Here is a 20,581-nt window from a genome sequence, read left to right as displayed (position 1 = left end):
TCTGTTAAATTCGTTACCAGACTTCTAATTAATCCTGAACCCTGGGTCGTCACAATGGCACTACAAATTGACCAAGCTGACACAACTCATAAAGATCATCATTTAATATACATTCTGTACATCAGCTGAAATTTTAAACACCTTTCAATTTACAATGATAAATGTACATGACAGGTCCTCTACAGCGAGTCTGGTGACACAGAATATACACACGCAATCCACCAATATATACAATCAGGATGGTTGTCTAGAACAGAGGTCCACACAGAAACAACTGATGTATATACATTCATCTCAGTACAAAACACGTCATGAAAGCACAACCATATTGAAAAACAAAATATCATTAACAATATTCACTGTAAAACTGACTACATATTCTGTGTATAAAAGATGGCGCAGACATGTCAATGTACAAAATCTCTATAAGTTAGGTTTGTCCCAACTTCGAACAGCTTTTCAATTAAATCGAGGTGAAAACATCCCTAAATGTCTTGGAAATTGTTTACAAACAAGGATCAATGAAAGGTTTGCACCCACAGATGCTGTCCCATCTAAAGGATGCAAGCCTGGACAGTGATTCACCGTCTTGATACTGATCGAGTTTATTGTTCATCATTGATAAACCACAGCACCTAATGCCATAACCTAAACAGTCCACACTGAATGTGAACGACAAAACTTCAACTGAAGGAAAAGTTATATGATGGAATCAGAAGTTACTTAGCAGATTTCTGTGGGAGGCAACACAAGACACTTTAGCAGCAAACTATTAGCACCTGGGAAATACTTACAACATACTGAAACTAGACTGTATTAATCTTACAACACAAATCTGATGTTAAATTAACATATTTCAATACATGTTGATGAATGTTTCAGCCCTTTGGCTTTAAGTGTAGCTGCAGTTAGTTGGGGATATTCCATTTTGCGAGCTTACCACTAGCCAATGCCAATGCTTTATGGGAAAAAGTAATACATTTCCATACAGGCTAAACATTTCCAAAGGAATGGCATAAATTGACACATTTTCCCTTAATTTCTCAGTTTCTTCTTTGGCTTATCATTTGCATTTTATCAATCATGTAAATCCAAGATCCCCTACTTGTTTTGAATGGTATAGGTTGCAGTTGGCCATTCTCCAAAACAGGGCATGATACAAGTGTGTTTTTAACATAAACCCATAAGAAAATACAATGTATTACACTGAAAAGTGCATTAGTGTCTGTTATGATGAGATCATGTTAATTTACCAGTGCTTATCAAAATAATAACTGATAACATAGGATAAAACAAAATGTGCTTTTTCAATAAATTAATGAGAAGAAATGATTTTATAGCATGAACTGATAGGTGTTTTACACTTAATAATATTTAATGTTTATTTTATGATGTAATAATCAAGTCATGCAGGTAACACATTAAACACAAACACAGGTGCAAAGAAAGTGAGGCTCAGAATCAAAGAAATCTAAACTTGTACCCAAAGTAACGATGCACTGAATCTTAGTGATACAGATTGGTTGGTTGGTTTGTTGTCCAACGTCAAACTCAGCAATATTCCAGCCATATGGCATTGGTCTGTAAATAAAGGAGTCCGGACCTGACAATCCAGTATCAACACCAAGAGCATTGCTCTACACAATTTGGAGACAATGATTTGTGTCAACCATGTCAGCCAGGCCCATAGTGACACAGAGCTCATGGTGGCAAATATATACTGAAAATATTTTACAGTGTGCAGTTCAGTTCTTCTGAAACTTTAAACAGAGAGAAATTTGTAGGCTATGATCCTATCAATTAAGTTACTACGTCACTGAAGTGAATTCAGCACAGGAAAATGTCTCCTGCAAGCTCCATCCCGGCTGGAACTTGAGTATTGCCTCACGTGTTTACATTCCTTTCATGTCACCAGCAACATTGAGTAAATAACAAAGTTCATATCAGCTTTGCCATGCTGGCATGTGACCTTTAGAATCTTGGCTAAACATTAACAAGTAGGAACATTAATCAGTCGCGCATCCACACATACCATTTTTGGCAACTTCCCTGACATATTACTTTTACATCTACATTTTTCTTCTTGTATGACATCAGTTTAACACTGTCATCAAGTTTAACTACTTGTCCAAAATCAAAAATTAATATATATATCTCTGTTTTATAAAACTAACACGTGTAGTATACATCTTATTACATATATATTTCCTATTCTTACCACTAGAAACCACCAGAAGTAATTGCCTCTTTATTTGTTGTATTTTTCTTTTGACTGACTCAAATTATAGCCATGGAATAGGACTGTTAGAAATATTGCCATGCATGAGTTAGAGCTAGAAAACTCTACAGGTGTACAAAGGCACCTATTGATTATCGAACATGAGAATTTTGCCCGGATTTTGGTTTAATTTGGAACTTATTTTAGTTTTTTCTTGAGTTGATTTTTTTCCACTACAAGGGATCAAACAGTCTAAGAGAGCATTCAAAACACACTTCAAAACATATTTCTGTACACATCAGGATTAGAGGACACACAACCCCCCAGTGTCAAAACAATCCTCATTTCAGTCAGGTCTCCTGATGAATGTTGGACATGTCCCACAAGTTTTGCCGTCACAATCTAACCAGCCAATTATGACATGAAAAGGCAACAGGTACACAGCCGTCTCCTTCAAACTAAACACTCCTATTACACACAAAATTTGCAAAAATTTCCTTCTGGCACTAGTGACACACTTGGGACTGAAGCTTCTGACCGGTTGTAGATACATCAATGAGAGAGTCCAGTTTTAGGCTTCTTTTAGCAATATTCCAGCAGTATTCCAGCAATATCACAGCGGACTTCAGAAATGGGTTTTACACATTTTACCCATGTGGGGAATCGATCCTGGGTCTTCAGTGTTACAAGTGACTACTTTAACCACTATCACACTGCCCTGAAACATCCATGAACACACACAGAAGCGGCATCTCAGCTAATCTCAGTCATAAATATCACTTGTGCAAAGTAAGATAACATACTGATCATAGACTTTCGTTACTGGTTAATGGCTCCAACGCGTTATGTCAGTTTGCCAATGCAAACTGTATATACACATATATCTCATATTTCATATTAATCTTTTCCAGAATCTAAAAGCATTTCAACAAACACCACACGGATGGGCTAAAACACCTCACAACTTAACCAAAATCATTTTTATTCCAGTAACGATTTTCTTGCCATTTTTTCTGCATAATTAATAGCAAGCCTATTGCAATATAGGAAGAGAACAGACTGGCCCAAAATGTTGTGATCAAGTGATTCAATGTAGTTCCAATAATTAAATAGTAATTGTTTTCTATAGCAAAGTACAAAAATGTGTTACAAACATCATGAACAAAGAAAGACAGTAGAATTTATATAAGATCTTGATTCATATTGCACATATGGAAACAAAATTGGCTTTGATTTATCCTCATCTGACTGTGAGCAAATGATAAACGACAACATTAAGCAACAACACAGGCACCTTGTCAAGCCCTGCAGTAAGCAATACTGTTGGAGTGCCCTACAAAGTCACAACGCTATGCAGTCCACTGGTGCACCAACACATGCTATTGATTATCGCACACATGCTCTTTAGTTTAATTTTATCAGCACTATCCTGAAGCAAGTCAGGAATTCTTAAGACTGGGTACATGGGGTTTTCTTATTTCTAAAATCAGGCTCAATATTAATAAAAATATGTTATTCTCATAACATGGATAACTGATATCAAAACTGATATAGGAAAATATCACTGATCTGCAACTATTCTGTTTATAAACTAAACATAATCAGGCACTTTTTAGTGCCAAAGAGTTTATACCCTCTTCAACCATAAACTTACAGGAACATAAAGGCATTGTCTCCTTGCTGAGGGGGCATTTCTGACACATACTGTGTGTTTATTCAGAATCCCTGCATTACAATGACAATGTACATGTCAACTATGTTAACACCAGGAACTCTTTACTGCAAAAGATACGGGAAATTTGTACTGCTACCCTTTCTATGAATGAGTGTGTTTTCATGCCTGGTGTGCTTCCTCACAAATATCACAGTTTTGTGTTCTACCCTATAACAAAAGTAAACCATTTGTCTACCCCGTGAACAATCTGCTCATTATGTCATCTACTGGTATTCACTTCCATACATACTTAGCCTGTTGAATGTGATGTCGTGGTTTTGTGATAGGACTAGTGTTGTCCCTTGTCCCAGAAACAGAATATCTATATTTCATAGCTCATGACAAGAGCTAGTGAGCAACACAAAGGCCAAATGACAGAGCAGAATGACAGTTAAGGCACACTATCATGCCACTTCTCCCAAAAAAATCAATATTGCATTTCTCTCATTAATACTACAGTCCATCTGGCTCAAAAGCTGACAGATGAATCGGAAATCTACCTCAAAAACTAATCAACATAAAATACTCAATGAAATGCTGATCATAAGCAAAACATCAGACCAACATTATGAGTTTTTTCAGAATCATGTCCTAAAAATAAAAGCAGTTGTTTAACAAACTATCATTAAAATATTGACACAGTTACCCACAGAGTTGATTCACTTTTGAGCCAAATGGACTGTGAAGCTACCACTGATTTATTAAAAAAAACAAAACTATGCATTGGTATAACATGAAATTAAAATGCTAGAATGAATCAATGCAACACTGCATGAAATCGAGTCTCGCGTCATCAGCCAACCAAACTACATTTCAAGCAAGCCCAACAGTTATGCCCCTTGGAATGCTCTTTACAGATATCCTATAACGCAACTTCTGATTGAGGCATGTTACAGTTATACATATATGGCAAGTGTTACCAGTTTGGAGACTGTTCGCCTCAAAGTTTCAATTAACGATTCCAGGCAAGTCTAAAGGGGTAACAAGTCTTTTACTGCATCAACAGGAAGCTAAAGTGAGTGTATATACCCCAAAATATATATTGTAGACTAACATATTGTCGAAAAAGCATGACAATGTATCTTTAACAACAAAGGCTAATCAGAAAGGTTTCACACACCCTTGTCCTTGTGAAGAGTAATTGATGCTGGTTTTGGTCTGCCCAGTACCAGCCCACTCACCCACACAAATTACTACCATGACTGCCTAGAGTCTGTGTACGTTACCTTAGTGTAGACTAGAATGCAATGCTGTTTAATGCTGACTAATCAACCAGTCATGCAGTCTACAAACAGGAGATCACCTACTAGAAACAAATCTCAGTGCAGTAGAACTATCACACAGCATTTTAATACAACAGAGCATATCACTGCCTCACAATTTTGTTCTGGAGAAGGTTTCAGTATTTCTGTGCATCAAGCCAGCCAGTCAACACTCATCAGAAAAAATATGTTTTTGCTACTTTGTTTCAGTAACAGTGAATTGTCACATCAGAGTATTTTTTCTGTTTATAAAACACATTTAACAGAAGAACAAATTGTAAAACTTAGCAATTAATCCAGATGACATAGTGGGTTGTCTTGCAGTTGTCCATGTACCCAACTTGGTTAAAACACTGTGATGTAACAGACTTAACAATACAGAGGTGATCACAATGATGTATCAGCTCTATCTCGTGGCTTGTGTCATGCAGTGAGAAAGTCCAAAGCTTTGTCACGATCCATATTCTCCTTGACAAGGGCTTCTCGAATCTTGTCCTCACCAAATCCTAATTCCTGGAACTGCACAAACATCTCGAGGTACTTCACAGCCTGAAATATGAACAATGTGCTAGGTCAAGACAGATATTCAGTCCTTTCAGACAATAAAAATAAAGTAACTTTCACATTCCAGGAACTTGCCAGTTGTACCGTTTTTGGAGTAAAGACATCTCTACACTTCCTCCTAGAAACAAAGAGTGAGCTGAGTGAGCTCTATGCCTCACTCAGCAATATTCTAGCTATATGGCAGTGTTCCGTTGAGTCTGAACCAGACAATCCAACAATCAACAGCATGATCATCTATCTATGCAACTGGGGTACGTTGACATGTGTCAACCAAGTCAGCGAGTCTGACCACCTGATCCCTTCTGTTGCACCTTATAACAAGCAAAAGTTGCTGAGAACCAATTCTAACCCTATCTTCACAGGTTACAACAAAGATGAACAATGAAAAACAAAATCAAAACACATAAACATAATAACTGTGAACTTTCTATCAAAACATTTTTCCATTCTTGTTTTCAAGCAACAGGATTCAATAAGAACCCCTTACACAATGAAGTAGAAATGAACTATTCATTTCTGAGCTTGAGTGGAATGAGTTTGAACACCATTATGAACTACATGCCTTACAATCAGTGTAGCCTTCAACTAAATGAGGGTCTCTAAATGCAAACTATGCTTACTCTGAGAAAATCTATAAACTTAAAAGAACAAAGGACTTCATTTAAATTGGAAAGGGGCCCCAGTGAATTGGGCTATTTAGGACTGAGGGCATTGTAGACTTGCTTCATTCAAAGTGTTTTTTTTATTAAAGTTAGATATGGAGAAAGGAAAACAAGGTTCAAGACGTTGACACAAAGAGTATGTCAGGTAATTACTCCAAGCCATTTATGAACACATGACAAATTCAGCAAATGTTGCTGAAGAGGTTGTCTGAGGTCGTAAATAAACCGGAGACCACTGACCAACTCTGGTCATGGTTGGAGAATATACACTGACAAGTAAAACATTCAAGTTCAATATATGATGGAGGTGATGGAGGCAACCGTACCTTCGGGAAATTGTTGTCAAACAGATTCAGTGCCACCTCAGCACGGATTGGGTTGAATCCTTTTTCTACCAGATTGTTAACGTGACACAAGTACTCCACCACCTGAAAACAAGATCGCAGCTACAATATGTCTACCATGCCCAGATGAGCTTAACTGTCCCATATCATGTCTATTAGCGGCATTGTGCTTGATGAATTCAAAAGAAGTTTAATCCATAATAGATCCTGGTCGTGTCCCATATCAGTTCCCAACAATCACGGTAATAATCTTAAGGAGTAAGTTGCAAGGCTCCAGATAATTTTTTAAAATCTGGAGTATGTACTCCTTGTTATTTCAAAATAAGAGCACTGGAAAAAATGTAAAGAACATTACATATATGCACAACATTGCTACTCTAGCGTAAACAAGTCAAAAAACAATAAAACATTACTTCTTCAGATAAAAACGTCTAAATGATTATAAAACTGTACATCATTGCTGTGGTGCATACCTGCTATGGTTATTTTTCCAATTTTTTCCTAATGTATCGTGTATATTTTTCACTCCATACACATGCCAATATTGCATTTATCTGGAGTCCTGCTATCGCCTTTAAACATCAGTGACAGATTACATGAGACTCAATACAGCAGATGATGTTCATAACAGACATCCTTAAAAAGTACTGACAGATAAAACAAACTGTGTCATGCCCCCTTCTACACGCTGTGTGTTATAGATGTAATGTGTATAATGAACTATGATTATCAATAGTCATTTTGAGTTTTCAACCCTAGTTTACTGTATCGAAATTTTAACTTGATTCACAGACCTCCAGTCATTAGTCTAAAAGGTCTTTGTGGACAAGATGAAGGCACAGTTTGAACATTTCTTTAGAGCCTGAAATGAATCATTGATCATGTGGATGAAATGAAGCAACTAAACGAAGAAACCAAACTCTTACAGTCATAGATGTGTTAAGGGTACAATGAATAATATTGTACATCCCTCTGCAATGAGTACTTTATATGAGCTCATTCTCTATATTAGAGTGTACAGGAAGTCTGCATGCTGCTGCATTTCTTCATCACCTGTTTTTCATCTGTTCCCCTGCTATGTACAGCCCGGGCCACCTGTGGTCGGGAGAAGCCCATGGAGATGAGGTTGGAAGCAAACTTCTGTGCTTCACTGGAGAGGGACGTGTAAGGATCGAACTCGGAGGGACTGGTGAGATCCGAGCTGCTGGAGGATGAGGACTGCACAGAGGAGGACATGACATCAGGTGTTGGGGGTAGGGGCTTGTAGGGGTTCCAAGTCTGAAACCAAAATCACACATGAATTGGTCTGATGCAACAACCTACCATGCTTAGAAATCTGTTCATAAAATTATCTTTAATTTATTGACACAAAGAGTATGTCAGGTAATTACTCCAAGCCACTTATGAACACAAGACAAATTCATATCAATAGTACATCTGTTACATAATATGTGACCATAAGGCCAGACAAATTATTTTTCTTGTTTCAAGGTTTCTTGTCCTCTGACAACCTAAAGACAGACGAAAAAAAAAATAGAAATGAAGTGAATAAGGGCAAAAAAACACAACTCAAACAGTATTTGCTTGTGAGTTTACATTTTTAGCCAATAAAAACATTAGGATTTTATTTTTGAACAGGAGAATTTTTTTTTCTTGTTCTTCAAAAAATACAGCAGGCAGATCAGTAAAACAAATAAAATTGGTCTGGCCTAAATAAGCAAATGTTTATCCAAATAGCAATCAAATCTGATTAATTAGCTTTGGGATAATGATGAAAATGATCAAACATCTGAAAGAAAAACAAACAAGCAACAAAAGACGACCTCAAGTGAAACTCAAAGTGAACATAAAGAAACAATAGAGCATGTTAGTAGTTTGCATGCTTAGTTAAATGTAAATACGGTAACTATGGTAATTCAGACATTTCAGAAAAAGCAGACTGACAACAGAAATGGGAGGGTTACGCAACATGCACACATGCATATTTTAGTTCAGTAGTTACTACTCTAGAATGATTAAATAGGCATAGACTCCTGAATGTCAGTGATATGAAGAATCATGTCCATCACGATCATGACCATCAATGTCAATATGACCTCACAAATGTAACCATGGTAACACTGTGAGTCACAGGTCACATGGTTTATACTGGGCTAGGGCATCAGTAGGCATTTCAGCCATGTTGCTAAGCTGCACGCAACCCACCTGTCCTGATGACGGCCTTGATGGCGGTGAATTAGAGAGAGGATACACAGAAGAGTTGTTGCTATGCTTCGAGGACAAGTCAGGATTACTTCGTGCTGGTCTCATACTTGCCTCGCTCTGTTGTGCAAACGTGACGGGAGACCCCTCCCGATGTCGACTGTACTTGTTCAATACGCCATTCCTTACAGCAGAAGTGGTCCCTGCTGCAAATGTCGTACTGGGCTCAGGGACACTGTTTTCACTTAACGTCTTTGATAAACTATCTAGCCCAGGGGACGACACTGGTCGGATTTTTGACATTGGGGTACCTATTGGGGGTAACACTTGTCTGTATATCATATTGCTTACAGCAGGATCCACTCTTGGACCGCTGTTGTCAACACTGTCTACAGTTTCGTTGTCACTGGCCTTGTAGGAGACACTGTTATTCCCCTGACTGTTGTAGTCTAGCCGCAGTTCAACATAGTCACCCTCCTCGAAGGGCTGACTCCGAGGAATGAACACCGGCACAGGACTCACTTTCTCCCTGTCACTGCCAGTCTGTTGTGCTGCTGAGCTCTGTACATCTGTATTTGACACAGCGCCATTGAAAGCAGGACTGTTGCATGTGTTATTTGACATGTTGGTATCACAGTTATTTGTACTGTTGCTAGGTGACACGTCTGTCGGTGGATTATTTGGAGGCCCTAGCAGTGTTTTGAGTTCCTCCATTTCATCTATCAACTGACGTTCAACATTCTCAAATGGGTCATCCTCCCTCTCAAACAGAGCAAGGTCAAGGTCGACAGGCTTTGTGGTTTCTTGTTTAACTGGTTCAACAGTCTTTGCTGGCATGATGGGAACTGGGGTGAGGATATCACTGGACATGGTAGCAATTGCTGGCTGAGGCAGAAGTGCAGGTGCTTGCTGGGGGAGTAATGCACTTCCCTGGAATGGTACTTCAGCTGCTCCATTTTCCTCCCCACCTGAGCTATCACTATCATCTGAATCATGTGGTTGAGATAACTCTTGGATAGCATTCGCCACCTTTTCTGCCTTCAGCCGCTCTTGTTCTACCTTGGCCTCTTCCCTTGCTTGTGCCCACCGCAACACAGCCTCCTCCGTCTCAAAAAGGTACTGAAAGAGTAGCAGCATAGACGTACGAGTGAGCATAGACAGAGCATGATCAGGTAGAAGCACATGTACTTTACCCTTTGGAAATCAATTCAACAACTTCAGTTCACTGAACACACCCTTGAAAAACCATCCCATTTACCATAATTATATTATTGTCACAATGGTACCGTTTCCCTTGTTAGTGATGTTATGCTTGTTGTTAAAGAATTTGTTGACACATCATCCAATAGCGGTGATTGTTGCTCACAATGTTGATCACTGGACTGTCTGATCCAGATGTGATTATCTACTGTTGTATAGCTGGAATATTGCTGATTGAGGAGTTCAACAAAAAAGAAACAACAAGCAGTATCAATGGAAAAAGCTAATCAGTTTGAACGATTGTATATCATATTTAGGGAAAATCCGGAGTTACAACTGGACTCCTGCAACCTATGCTTGAAGTAAGAGGCGACTGACATGATCGGGTGGTCAGACTTGCTGACTTGATTGACCCATGTCATCATATCCCTATTGCGAAGATCAATGCTCGTGCTGTTGATCACTGGATTGTCTGGTCCGGACCCGATAATTTACAGACCAACACCACATAGCGGAATAAAACTAAACTCACTCACTCATATTTAGAGCTGATGATGACACTACAGATTGCCTATGATGGTCGTCATTCCTATCATAATCTGACAGTCCATGGACAAAGAACACCTGTTCTAAAGTCATGCTCACACGAGATGGAACAAAATTTCATGTTTCCTGCAGTAACGTTTGTTCAGCATATATTTGTTTAAAGAAAGGTCTGAAATGTAAAACACAGTAATGCACTTACTTCATCATTCACGGCTCGGGAGGCTTTGGTCATATCCTTGAACTCAGGTGGTAGGAAAACCTACAAATTGGAGGAAATTGTGGTGAAATATAGAGCAGCATTATTACTTGTAAAGGGGTGAAATAGGTTTAAGTATAGGATAAAGCATGTTCAAACCACCATCTGTGGGAATTACAAACAAGCAAAGCTGTTTTTCTGAGGGAAATGCCTGAGGACAGTCCTGAAGGAAAACAGCCTTACTTTTTCATTATGCCCATGGGTCATGCTTTATCCTACTTTTAAACCAACTGAAGACACAGTTCAGTTATGATTTCAATATTTAGTGTTCACTGGGGTGAGACTAGCAGCAGATGCCTTGCCTTCCACAAGCTACCTGTGCCCTGTGCTGCCCACCCTACCCATCTTGCAAGGAACACACGGTTCATACCGAGAAACAATCTCATTCTTTACAGCCATCCTATGTAACCTCATGGATAAAACCGCCAAACTAGTAAGCAAAGGGATGTGGGTTCGAAACTCGGTGCCTGCACTTTACATGTTGAAACTTGTCAATATTGTCATATTTTACTATCATATTCAGAGATGGCAAGACAAAGTCATATCAATCTACAAAACAAGTTACAATTCAAATTTCGGGGTTGGAGGGACAATATCAAAGTACGGAAATATCCAGCGGCAGAGGTACGATATTAAAGTAATGCCACCTCATTTGCCTTGCAAGAACAATACAGTGGTGTCACTGGAGGTTTATAATGCTCCTTAACATAGATATATCTGATATGTGTGGAGGAAAGCCCAAAGTGATACAGGTTGGTTAACATGAGACACAAACAAAACAGACCCTAGCAATTAAGACACCTCCCCTCCCACAACCTCGAGAAAATGACCACCGTGCTGGGGGGAATGTCCTCGGAAACTTGAGAAAACGGTCACTATGCTGTAAGAAATGGCCAGTATAGTTTCACAAAGATCAAAGCAGAAGGACTTGAACATGAACAATAAGACATGTTGCATGTTTAAGTACTTGCTGTAGTTTGAGCACCAACCATAACAATACGAAGTACACTCAATACCAATCTGTATTTTGATAAGCAACTTCACACATTGTTTATTAAGGTAAGTAATATTTCTTACGACTGAAGGGGCTTGTTTCCTTGCAAAAAAACTTGGGTATTTAATAGTTGGAAAATTTCCTTATTCAGTTTTAAATGCTGAAGACTTTATTGACAGGTGTGCCATCACATTGATTAAGGACAATCAGTGAAGGAAGTCCTTAAGTCTTCCCACAGAGTTCCATAAAAGGAAGATGAATTAATTTTCACCAGATGCATGATGTCAAGAAAACATTAAGCATAACCTGGTTGTACACTGCACCCTTAATTAAACAAAGCTGAAACACAGTCCGGTTTCACATTAATAAATTATGCATTTCTGTGTGTGTTTTCTAATCACACAAGGTCACAGAAAATAAAATATATTACATTTGACCACTTTCTCATATGCATTTTGTATTTGTTCTTGTACATCTCAGGGCATGGTTGTAAACAAGACTGGAACTTACCCTTGGTGGTGGTTTGAACTTGAGACCCACTTTGAAAGGCACTCCATCTAGACAAGAAATGCTGGACGCTAGGCCTGAAACATCATCCAAACACCATGACTAAAAGTCACACAGGAAAATCTGACATAATTCTGGCTGAATATCTGTTCAATTCACTAACATGCATTTAGCATGTCTAGCTGCCACTAGTGAGTGAGTGAGTTTAGTTTTACGCCGCTTTTTAGCAATATTCCAGCAATATCACGGTGGGGAACACCAGAAAATGGGCTTCACATATTGTACCCATATGGTAGCTGCCACTAACTCTGTCTACACATACATCACACCCACACCCCACAGTGTTAAAACACAGAGCTCCAGATAAGGCATGTATTTGTGTATTTCATGCAATAAAAATCACTAGGTGATAGAGGATGAAACTCTGGGTGAAAATACTCAATTCTTGAAACTGGACTGGGAGTACACAAAATGCTAGTTACTCCTCAAAACATGCACTTACTCATATATGACCTGGCATGGGAGTAAATACCCAATTACTTGAAAAAGTATCTGGAGCTCTCAGAATAAGTGTTTGGTGTCAAAATCAAGTTACGTAACCTGATAACTTGATCAAGGTGAAATCAACCATGGGCTAGTTACATAGTTCCTGGTGTCTACACCTCAAAGCATGAACAAGGCAACACACAGGAGAGAGCATAGTAGTGCTGGTATTGACTTGCAACCTGTGATACACTACATTATGATGCTAAAATTACTGTCAAAGTATTGTGCAGCTGCGATACAATACGAATCCTGATATAAGGGACATGATATGTAAAACCTTTAATTCTAACACTTTAGGATCAAAATAAAAAAAATGTTTAAATGAAAGAATCTCTAAATTGTCACATTAGGCATTTTTTCCAAAACAAGTAAAAGATAAATAAAACATAATACAGTTATAAAAAGACAACATATATGGAAGACATCTTAAATATCTGCTGTCCCTGCACTCACATAATAGCATGAAATTTGTGATGATTTCAGTAATGGTATATCTTGACATATATCATGATTCGGCAATATCCAAAGTAAAACGTTGATGTATCATGGCCCATTTGGTGCACTGTATCAAGATAATGACAATGTAAAACTTTGTATTGATTCACTATATCAGTGACCCATGAATCAATGCATCAGACAGACAGACAGACAGACAGACAGACAGTTTATTCAGCATTTTAGGCCAAATGATCCATAGTACAGTTACATGTTTTTTTCCAAATTTTCATACGTATCACGTTTTACCTCTAAAAATAAACACATTTTTAAGAAAATGTGCAACAGAGATAATAACATCTTCATTTCAATGAATCGTCACACCATTAGTGCATTGCCAAAATAACCATGATGAATCGAAATAGTGCCTTTACTGCATTCCATGGCAATGTAAATAATGAGATGGCAGGGACAAAATGTTTTCAATGTGCCCTGACACTTTGATTTATTTAATGGACAATGCGATAAATTTAACCAGTTGAAATGATTCAGAATCTTTTTTTGCACCCGAACCGACTGTTTATTGGTGTACTCTCAATTTCACACATATTCACAATGGCACACCTAAATGGTCTGTCTGATGCCCCATGACCAATTCCGAAAAAAACTGCACTTATGTCCCTACCATATTAACAGTGTCTGTCAGACACCATTCCGTTGAAGACAACTGGGATTAGCATAGTCTAGCTTTCTCTGTCATGTTGCTGTTAAACACCACACGCAGTTATCAATATTCAATACAAACATCACCACCAACAATGGCATTACAAAGCAATAGGATTGAAAGACTGTATCTACAACGGTCAATATTTTACCTCGCATGGTCAATGCACTTTACAATGTACTTATCACATTCTTAATCACACTGTTAATAAAAGATGAAAATGAAATATGCGTAGCAGTGTACAAAATAGCATCAACCTGGTGGCCTGCTGCTTGCTAGTTACATGGCAGGCTTATGTTACAACTTTATTTCATAGCCTGCCCTATGGGCCAATACATTTTCCAAGGGCATATATATTCTTAAAAAAATAAGGGATAATGAACTTTCAATTTGGATAGGAAGTGTTAATGTTAACAACGTTAAACATTTCAAGGACAGAAATCTCATGAACGCACCACCAATTCCCTCTATTACCACCCAAAACACAATGCATGATATGCACGTACACAACACAGTAGCCTGATACAAGTGCATGGAGCCCCATTCTTGATTTTGACGTTTTTTCAAGAAGGTCGAGAAATCACTTTGAACATTAATTTTGACACTCATCTTGCACCACACATTTGTAAGTGTTTGTTTCTAGTCATTTGTTTTAAAATGAAAATCGTATACATGCGAATTACATACCATTCATCTTGCAAAAGCGACTACATTCCAAATAACTATGGTTTTAAGTGTAAATGGTGATGCACTCTCAAAACATTCAATAATATCAAACCAACATTGACGGACTCCTATAAATCTCCCAAATATTTTTAACTGTAAATAAACAAAATAAAGATCCCCTAGTTTTTGAAGGGTATATTTGACTATGTCATTGGCTACAGGAAACATTTCCAAACAATTTATAGCCGTGGTAGGCAGACGATGTCTGGTTAGACCATGATCAATTAAACCATAACATCCACATGCTTTCATGTTAACAGGGCCAGTGACATTTTTTCAGTTATCAGCCCTGTGGGCTTCAGAGATTTTAGTTTCATACACTGATGTAGTAAGTACATACCTGTGCTTGAACTTCTAGAATGACTTCTGCTGTATGGGTAAGCCATTTCCTTTGTGACCTACAAGAGATTGAACACACAAGACATTTAAGAACATAGCAAGACATGATTTTATTAATACATGTATTTTATTAATACAATAACCCAGAAACAAAACCATTTTAGGAAAATCTATTTTCAGCTGAAACCTTCATATTGTGTCACTGAATGAGTTCAGGGGGATATATTTAGCTGATTCACACAAATGATCAACTTGAAATAAAAATCAGTGGAAAATTGCTGTGATGGGAATTCTAAAGGAAAAAGACAATGTCACCCACATCTACAAAGTTACACAATGAAATTTACAAGGAAGTGATATAACCATTTGGTATATAGTGGGTCGTCAGGCCTGCTGGCTTGCTTGACACGTCATTGGTTCCTAACTGCACAGATTGATGCTCATGCTCTTGATCACTGGATTGCCAGGTCCAGACTTGATTATTTACAGACTGCCGCCATGTAGCTGGAATACTGCTGAGTGTGGCGTAAAACTGAACTCACTCATGATCACTATCATCAGACGCTACGTATGAGGACAGAAAAGGTTTAAACATATCCCAAAAAGTGGTGTTTCTGAAACAACACATAAGTTGTTTCAACATATATTAGAATATTCATAAAGTTAATTTATACTATACTATTTTGACATGGTTTAGGAAATTACTTGATCCTGATTTGTCAATTAAGCTATCAAGTTGTCATAACCACCCACTGGTTGAAATAGCCATATTTCTACCAAAAAAAATTAAAATTGTTGGTTGGTAGTTTGGGTTAATCATATCTGTAAAATTTTCTACATCATAACTAGCGCTGTGGTGTTATAACAGTAATCAGTACGGTGAGGGGGTTTCCTGAATTCTTAACTCTGCATGATAATCTTCTAAAATTAAATGAACTCATACTAAGTGAACGTATATGTCAAGGTAGAGACTGCAATTTGGTAGAATCAGAGATTCTACCAGCAGAAATTGCGATCAGAGCCTCTACCAGTAGAAACTGCGATCAGAGTTTCTGCTGGTTGAGTCTCTGATCCTACTAGTAGAGATTGCAGTCAGAGTCTCTACTGGTCGAATCTCTGATCCTACTAGTAGAGATTGCAGTCAGAGTCTCTACTGGTAGAATCTCTGATCCTACTAGAAGAGATTGCAGTCAGAGTCTCTACTGGTCGAATCTCTGATCCTACTAGTAGAGATTGCAGTCAGAGTCTCTACTGGTCGAATCTCTGATCCTACTAGTAGAGATTGCAGTCAGAGTCTCTACTGGTAGAATCTCTGATCCTACTAGTAGAGATTGCAGTCAGAGTCTCTGCTGGTCGAATCTCTGATCCTACTAGTAGAGATTGCAGTCAGAGTCTCTACTGGTAGAATCTCTGATCCTACTAGTAGAGATTGCAGTCATAGTCTCTGCTGGTCGAATCTCTGATCCTACTAGAGATTGCAGTCAGAGTCTCTACTGGTCGAATCTCTGATCCTACTAGTAGAGATTGCAGTCAGAGTCTCTACTGGTAGAATCTCTGATCCTACTAGTAGAGATTGCAGTCAGAGTCTCTACTGGTAGAATCTCTGATCCTACTAGTAGAGATTGCAGTCAGAGTCTCTGCTGGTCGAATCTCTGATCCTACTAGTAGAGATTGCAGTCAGAGTCTCTACTGGTAGAATCTCTGATCCTACTAGTAGAGATTGCAGTCATAGTCTCTGCTGGTCGAATCTCTGATCCTACTAGAGATTGCAGTCAGAGTCTCTACTGGTCGAATCTCTGATCCTACTAGTAGAGATTGCAGTCAGAGTCTCTACTGGTAGAATCTCTGATCCTACTAGTAGAGATTGCAGTCATAGTCTCTGCTGGTCGAATCTCTGATCCTACTAGAGATTGCAGTCAGAGTCTCTACTGGTAGAATCTCTGATCCTACTAGTAGAGATTGCAGTCAGAGTCTCTACTGGTAGAATCCCTGATTCTACTAGTACAAATTGCAATCATAGTCTCCACTGAATTGTCAAATTCCAATTCAGCTGGTAGAAACACTGATTTATCTGTGGGACAACAAAGACACTTCACTTGCTGAACAATAATGTGCATTTTACTCAGGTATATACTGTTTTACAGATTTACAGTGTAACACCTCTGACATCTGACATACCTACGCCCCAGAATATCTACATTTAGTTAAAACAATAAAAGACTTATAATATATATTATATTATAATGGAACAGTCCTAAAGGCCAATTAATCCATGACAGTAAAGGAAGAACCAAGGGGTTAGTCCCACTTGTCCGATTAGTTTGATGTGCCGACAGATAATCCCGGATGGTTTGTTGTTATGAGGTGAAGGTGGCATGTGGCCGTTCTGGGAGGAATGGTGTTGGGGGAAGCGGATAAAAGACAGCATGCATTTAACATCTGACTGTAGACAATAGGAAAATAAGTAAATCACTAAGCTTTTCCAGGCAACTAAAAGATCTAGCAACAACCTAAAAAACTGATTTTTCCTACAACCAGCACCAGCATGTAAGGAAGGTGTGACATATTGTTTTATGTTTACATTATGTTTACATATATGAAAATAAATTTTGTTTTTCTAAATATTCACTGGCTTGCATAAGTGTAGAATTGCGGTATCTACCCTGACAGATCTGCACCTCTACTGGTAGGGATTGTGATTGTATAGGTTATTTCATATAATCAGAGTCTCTGCCAGAAGAGACTCTGATCGCAATTTCTACTAGTAGGATAGGAGATTCTACCAATAAAGACTCTGATTGCAATCTCTACTGGTAGAGACTCCGATCACAATCTCTACTGATAGAATCTCTGATTCTACCAGATCGTAATCTGTACCCTGACATATATATTTAAAAGGTTGTAATGTTATCCTTTCCATTGCTGGTACATAAACAGACCCAAACAAGCTCAAAATGGGTTTGATAACAGCTTGTGGACTTACTCAATCAACGTAAACAAAGGATAAAGGTGCAAATAGAAAGAATTTGTTATTTGTTTTCTTTAAGGGTGTTCACAATGAGGTTAAACAGTAAATAGCTTAAACGGACTGTGTGAAATGTGACAGGGGTACTATGATGGCTACTTGGACCTTTTGTGCAAAATGACTGTATCAATTACGTGGCTTCACAGGACCTAGGTTGCATATTGTATATGGAATCTGTTTTGATCAACACAGGCTCTTCATTCATCAAATAGTATCTTGCCAAAAAAGAGCTTTTTCTTCATTTTGCCAATGACAACATCATTATTCTGTATATCACCTGTCTTGTCCATCATTGTCTATTGTGAAGAGATCTTTTTTTCTTTTAAACCTAAAAGCGTGAAGTCACGCTTGGGAAATGTTTAATGCACAATCAAGTAAGCCCAAGCATTGTTTATGTTACTTGGGTAAGAGTTCCATATAACATTTGTAAGTTAATATACACTAACATTATTAACAAAACATAACACAACAATTACTTGAGAACTAAAAAATTGACAAAGTCACAAAATTTAAGTTGTGTTAGGTTTAGGGGAACGGAGGAAACTCTTTCGTAATTGGTAATTCAAATACCGTGAGTGTGATAATGGGAGGAGGAGGTAAAATACACACCTATTCAAACAACTGCCATATACATGTAGAGTGTAATTCCCAAAGCAATTGTTTCATAAACATCAACACAATGAACAACGGACATCACGACAAGCAACTTTCAGGTTATCCGGAAGCCATAATGTGAAAGTACATGTCACAATCAACGCTCTCAAACATCAATTCCAAAGAGATATAAACATGCTTCTAATTTCGTCCACACTAGACTGTCATCATTTTAAGCACTTTTCCACATGTTTCAACTCTCAGCTGTCGCTCCAGACTGCTGTTTTGCGACGAGAACTAACCCACCCTGCACGATACAGATAATTGCTTCACAAAATCAGAAAGCCTTTTTGAGAGTTACAAACGAGGCTAAAGCGTTTCTGAATAATCGGATGCAGAACTCACACATCAGTTTATCTCCAATGAAACCATTGCGAAATCGTCACAAGATCTTGACATCTAGTTCCCTTTTACTCATTCTTCTGCCATTTTCTCCACTGACGTCACTTCCGGAAACAACAGAAGGGAGGTAACCAGTGTTTACACTGGAATTCCTGTGATGAATCCTTTTAACAAAATAATCAATGTTCTGGTCCTGAGCGAATTTATTTTTTTCTTAACATTTAGGGTTCACTTATTTTAATATGAAACAATGTCGTTATCATTCAAAATAAATATGAGTAAATGGACTGCAAAATGCACGAGATGTAGTTTAATGCTCTTTAGAGCACATGAATCCAAATCACAATAACCAATCACTTGTTTTTGTATAGGGAGAATAGAGGACGCTGAAGATATATGTTTATGCCTTTGGGTCGCCTTTGCCAGTTCACGTGTTCGAGTCGGTGTGCCGCAAATTTAATTTGCAACACAAATTCAAGTAAGGGAATCTCCTTTATACATTTGTTACATTTTTTATCAAATAAAATTTCGATTTCTAATCAACACCACTATCTTCATAAGCGATAGAACAGAAGCGTTATTGTGGTTGCTTGTAAAATTACCAATGGAATTTAAAATCGTTTTACATTGTTGTAGAATATCCCTGATATAAGGAAATTGTTTTCACTTTCATTTTTTTTTTGGCTGAGGGGTAATAAGAGTTGAAATGTATTGCCAAATTTACTTTTTAAAACTGAAACTTTCAAATATTACATATATTATGAACTTTATTGGACATTTGCTACTAAGAACTTCAAGATGAGCATTATCGACACAACAATTTTGGCCTATTCTCTTCATTTAGGCTGGTATAAGCAGGGAGACTATATATAGATTATACCTGGTATAAGACCTACATATGGTCCCGATAGTTAAAAGGAACATTCGATAACAAATAATGATATATTTCGAAATGTACACATGGACGATTCAACAACTGCGGTATAAAAGTAAAACAATGAGATTCGACCTCGTGCAGGTATTTATTATTTCGCGGTGATAAGAAACGTACACGTATAGGATGACTTACCTCCCTTTGACTAGTCACGGAAGTTGTCACCGGTGTGTTGGTAAGACCTTCCTTTTTCGATATTATAACGTACAGCGGATCGAAAGGGGGACCAAAATGTATCAAGAGGATTATAATTCAAGGACTCTGTCAGGTCAATATACTCAACAGTTCAGACGTTGTTACACTGTAGCTGTTATCGTCGTCCGAGTTACTCCCTGAGGCTGTTGTCCCAGGCCCAGAGACCACGGGAAGGCCATACACTTTTGACAG

At 38.1% G+C, this 20,581-nt stretch overlaps 1 protein-coding gene across 2 annotated transcripts; it reads right to left on the bottom strand.

Annotated features, from left to right (window-relative positions):
- Window positions 1-89: 89 nt before the first annotated feature.
- On the bottom strand, window positions 90-19,375 carry LOC137278396 (ubiquitin-associated protein 1-like). Of its 2 annotated transcripts, none has more exons than XM_067810691.1 (8): window positions 19,264-19,375; window positions 15,241-15,298; window positions 12,473-12,546; window positions 10,912-10,971; window positions 9,081-10,085; window positions 7,818-8,042; window positions 6,747-6,848; window positions 90-5,743 (listed from the first exon to the last, which is right to left on the bottom strand). In XM_067810691.1, the coding sequence occupies exons 2-8, from the start codon at window positions 15,284-15,286 to the stop codon at window positions 5,618-5,620; spliced, it is 1,638 nt and encodes a 545-aa protein (XP_067666792.1). In that variant the 5' UTR covers window positions 15,287-15,298; window positions 19,264-19,375; the 3' UTR covers window positions 90-5,617. The 2 variants fall into 2 exon arrangements, with proteins under 2 accessions (XP_067666792.1, XP_067666791.1); XM_067810690.1 differs by having other exon boundaries at window positions 3,900-5,743; window positions 8,970-10,085.
- Window positions 19,376-20,581: the final 1,206 nt, after the last annotated feature.

The sequence above is a fragment of the Haliotis asinina genome, chromosome 3 (genome assembly GCF_037392515.1).
Source record: "Haliotis asinina isolate JCU_RB_2024 chromosome 3, JCU_Hal_asi_v2, whole genome shotgun sequence".
NCBI lineage: Eukaryota > Metazoa > Mollusca > Gastropoda > Lepetellida > Haliotidae > Haliotis > Haliotis asinina.
This window is presented reverse-complemented; position numbering and strand designations above follow the sequence as displayed.

What these genes read in the sequence shown, in the direction of transcription:
- LOC137278396 (XM_067810690.1), bottom strand. Translation starts at nt 15,286, where the DNA reads ATGGCTTACCCATACAGCAGAAGTCATTCTAGAAGTTCAAGCACAG. An exon ending in CAAGGCCGTCATCAGGACAG is followed by an intron (nt 8,043 to 8,969) that starts GTGGGTTGCGTG and finishes TTTTGGTTTCAG; the next exon opens with ACTTGGAACCCCTACAAGCC. An exon ending in GGGGAACAGATGAAAAACAG is followed by an intron (nt 6,849 to 7,817) that starts GTGATGAAGAAA and finishes TCTTGTTTTCAG; the next exon opens with GTGGTGGAGTACTTGTGTCA.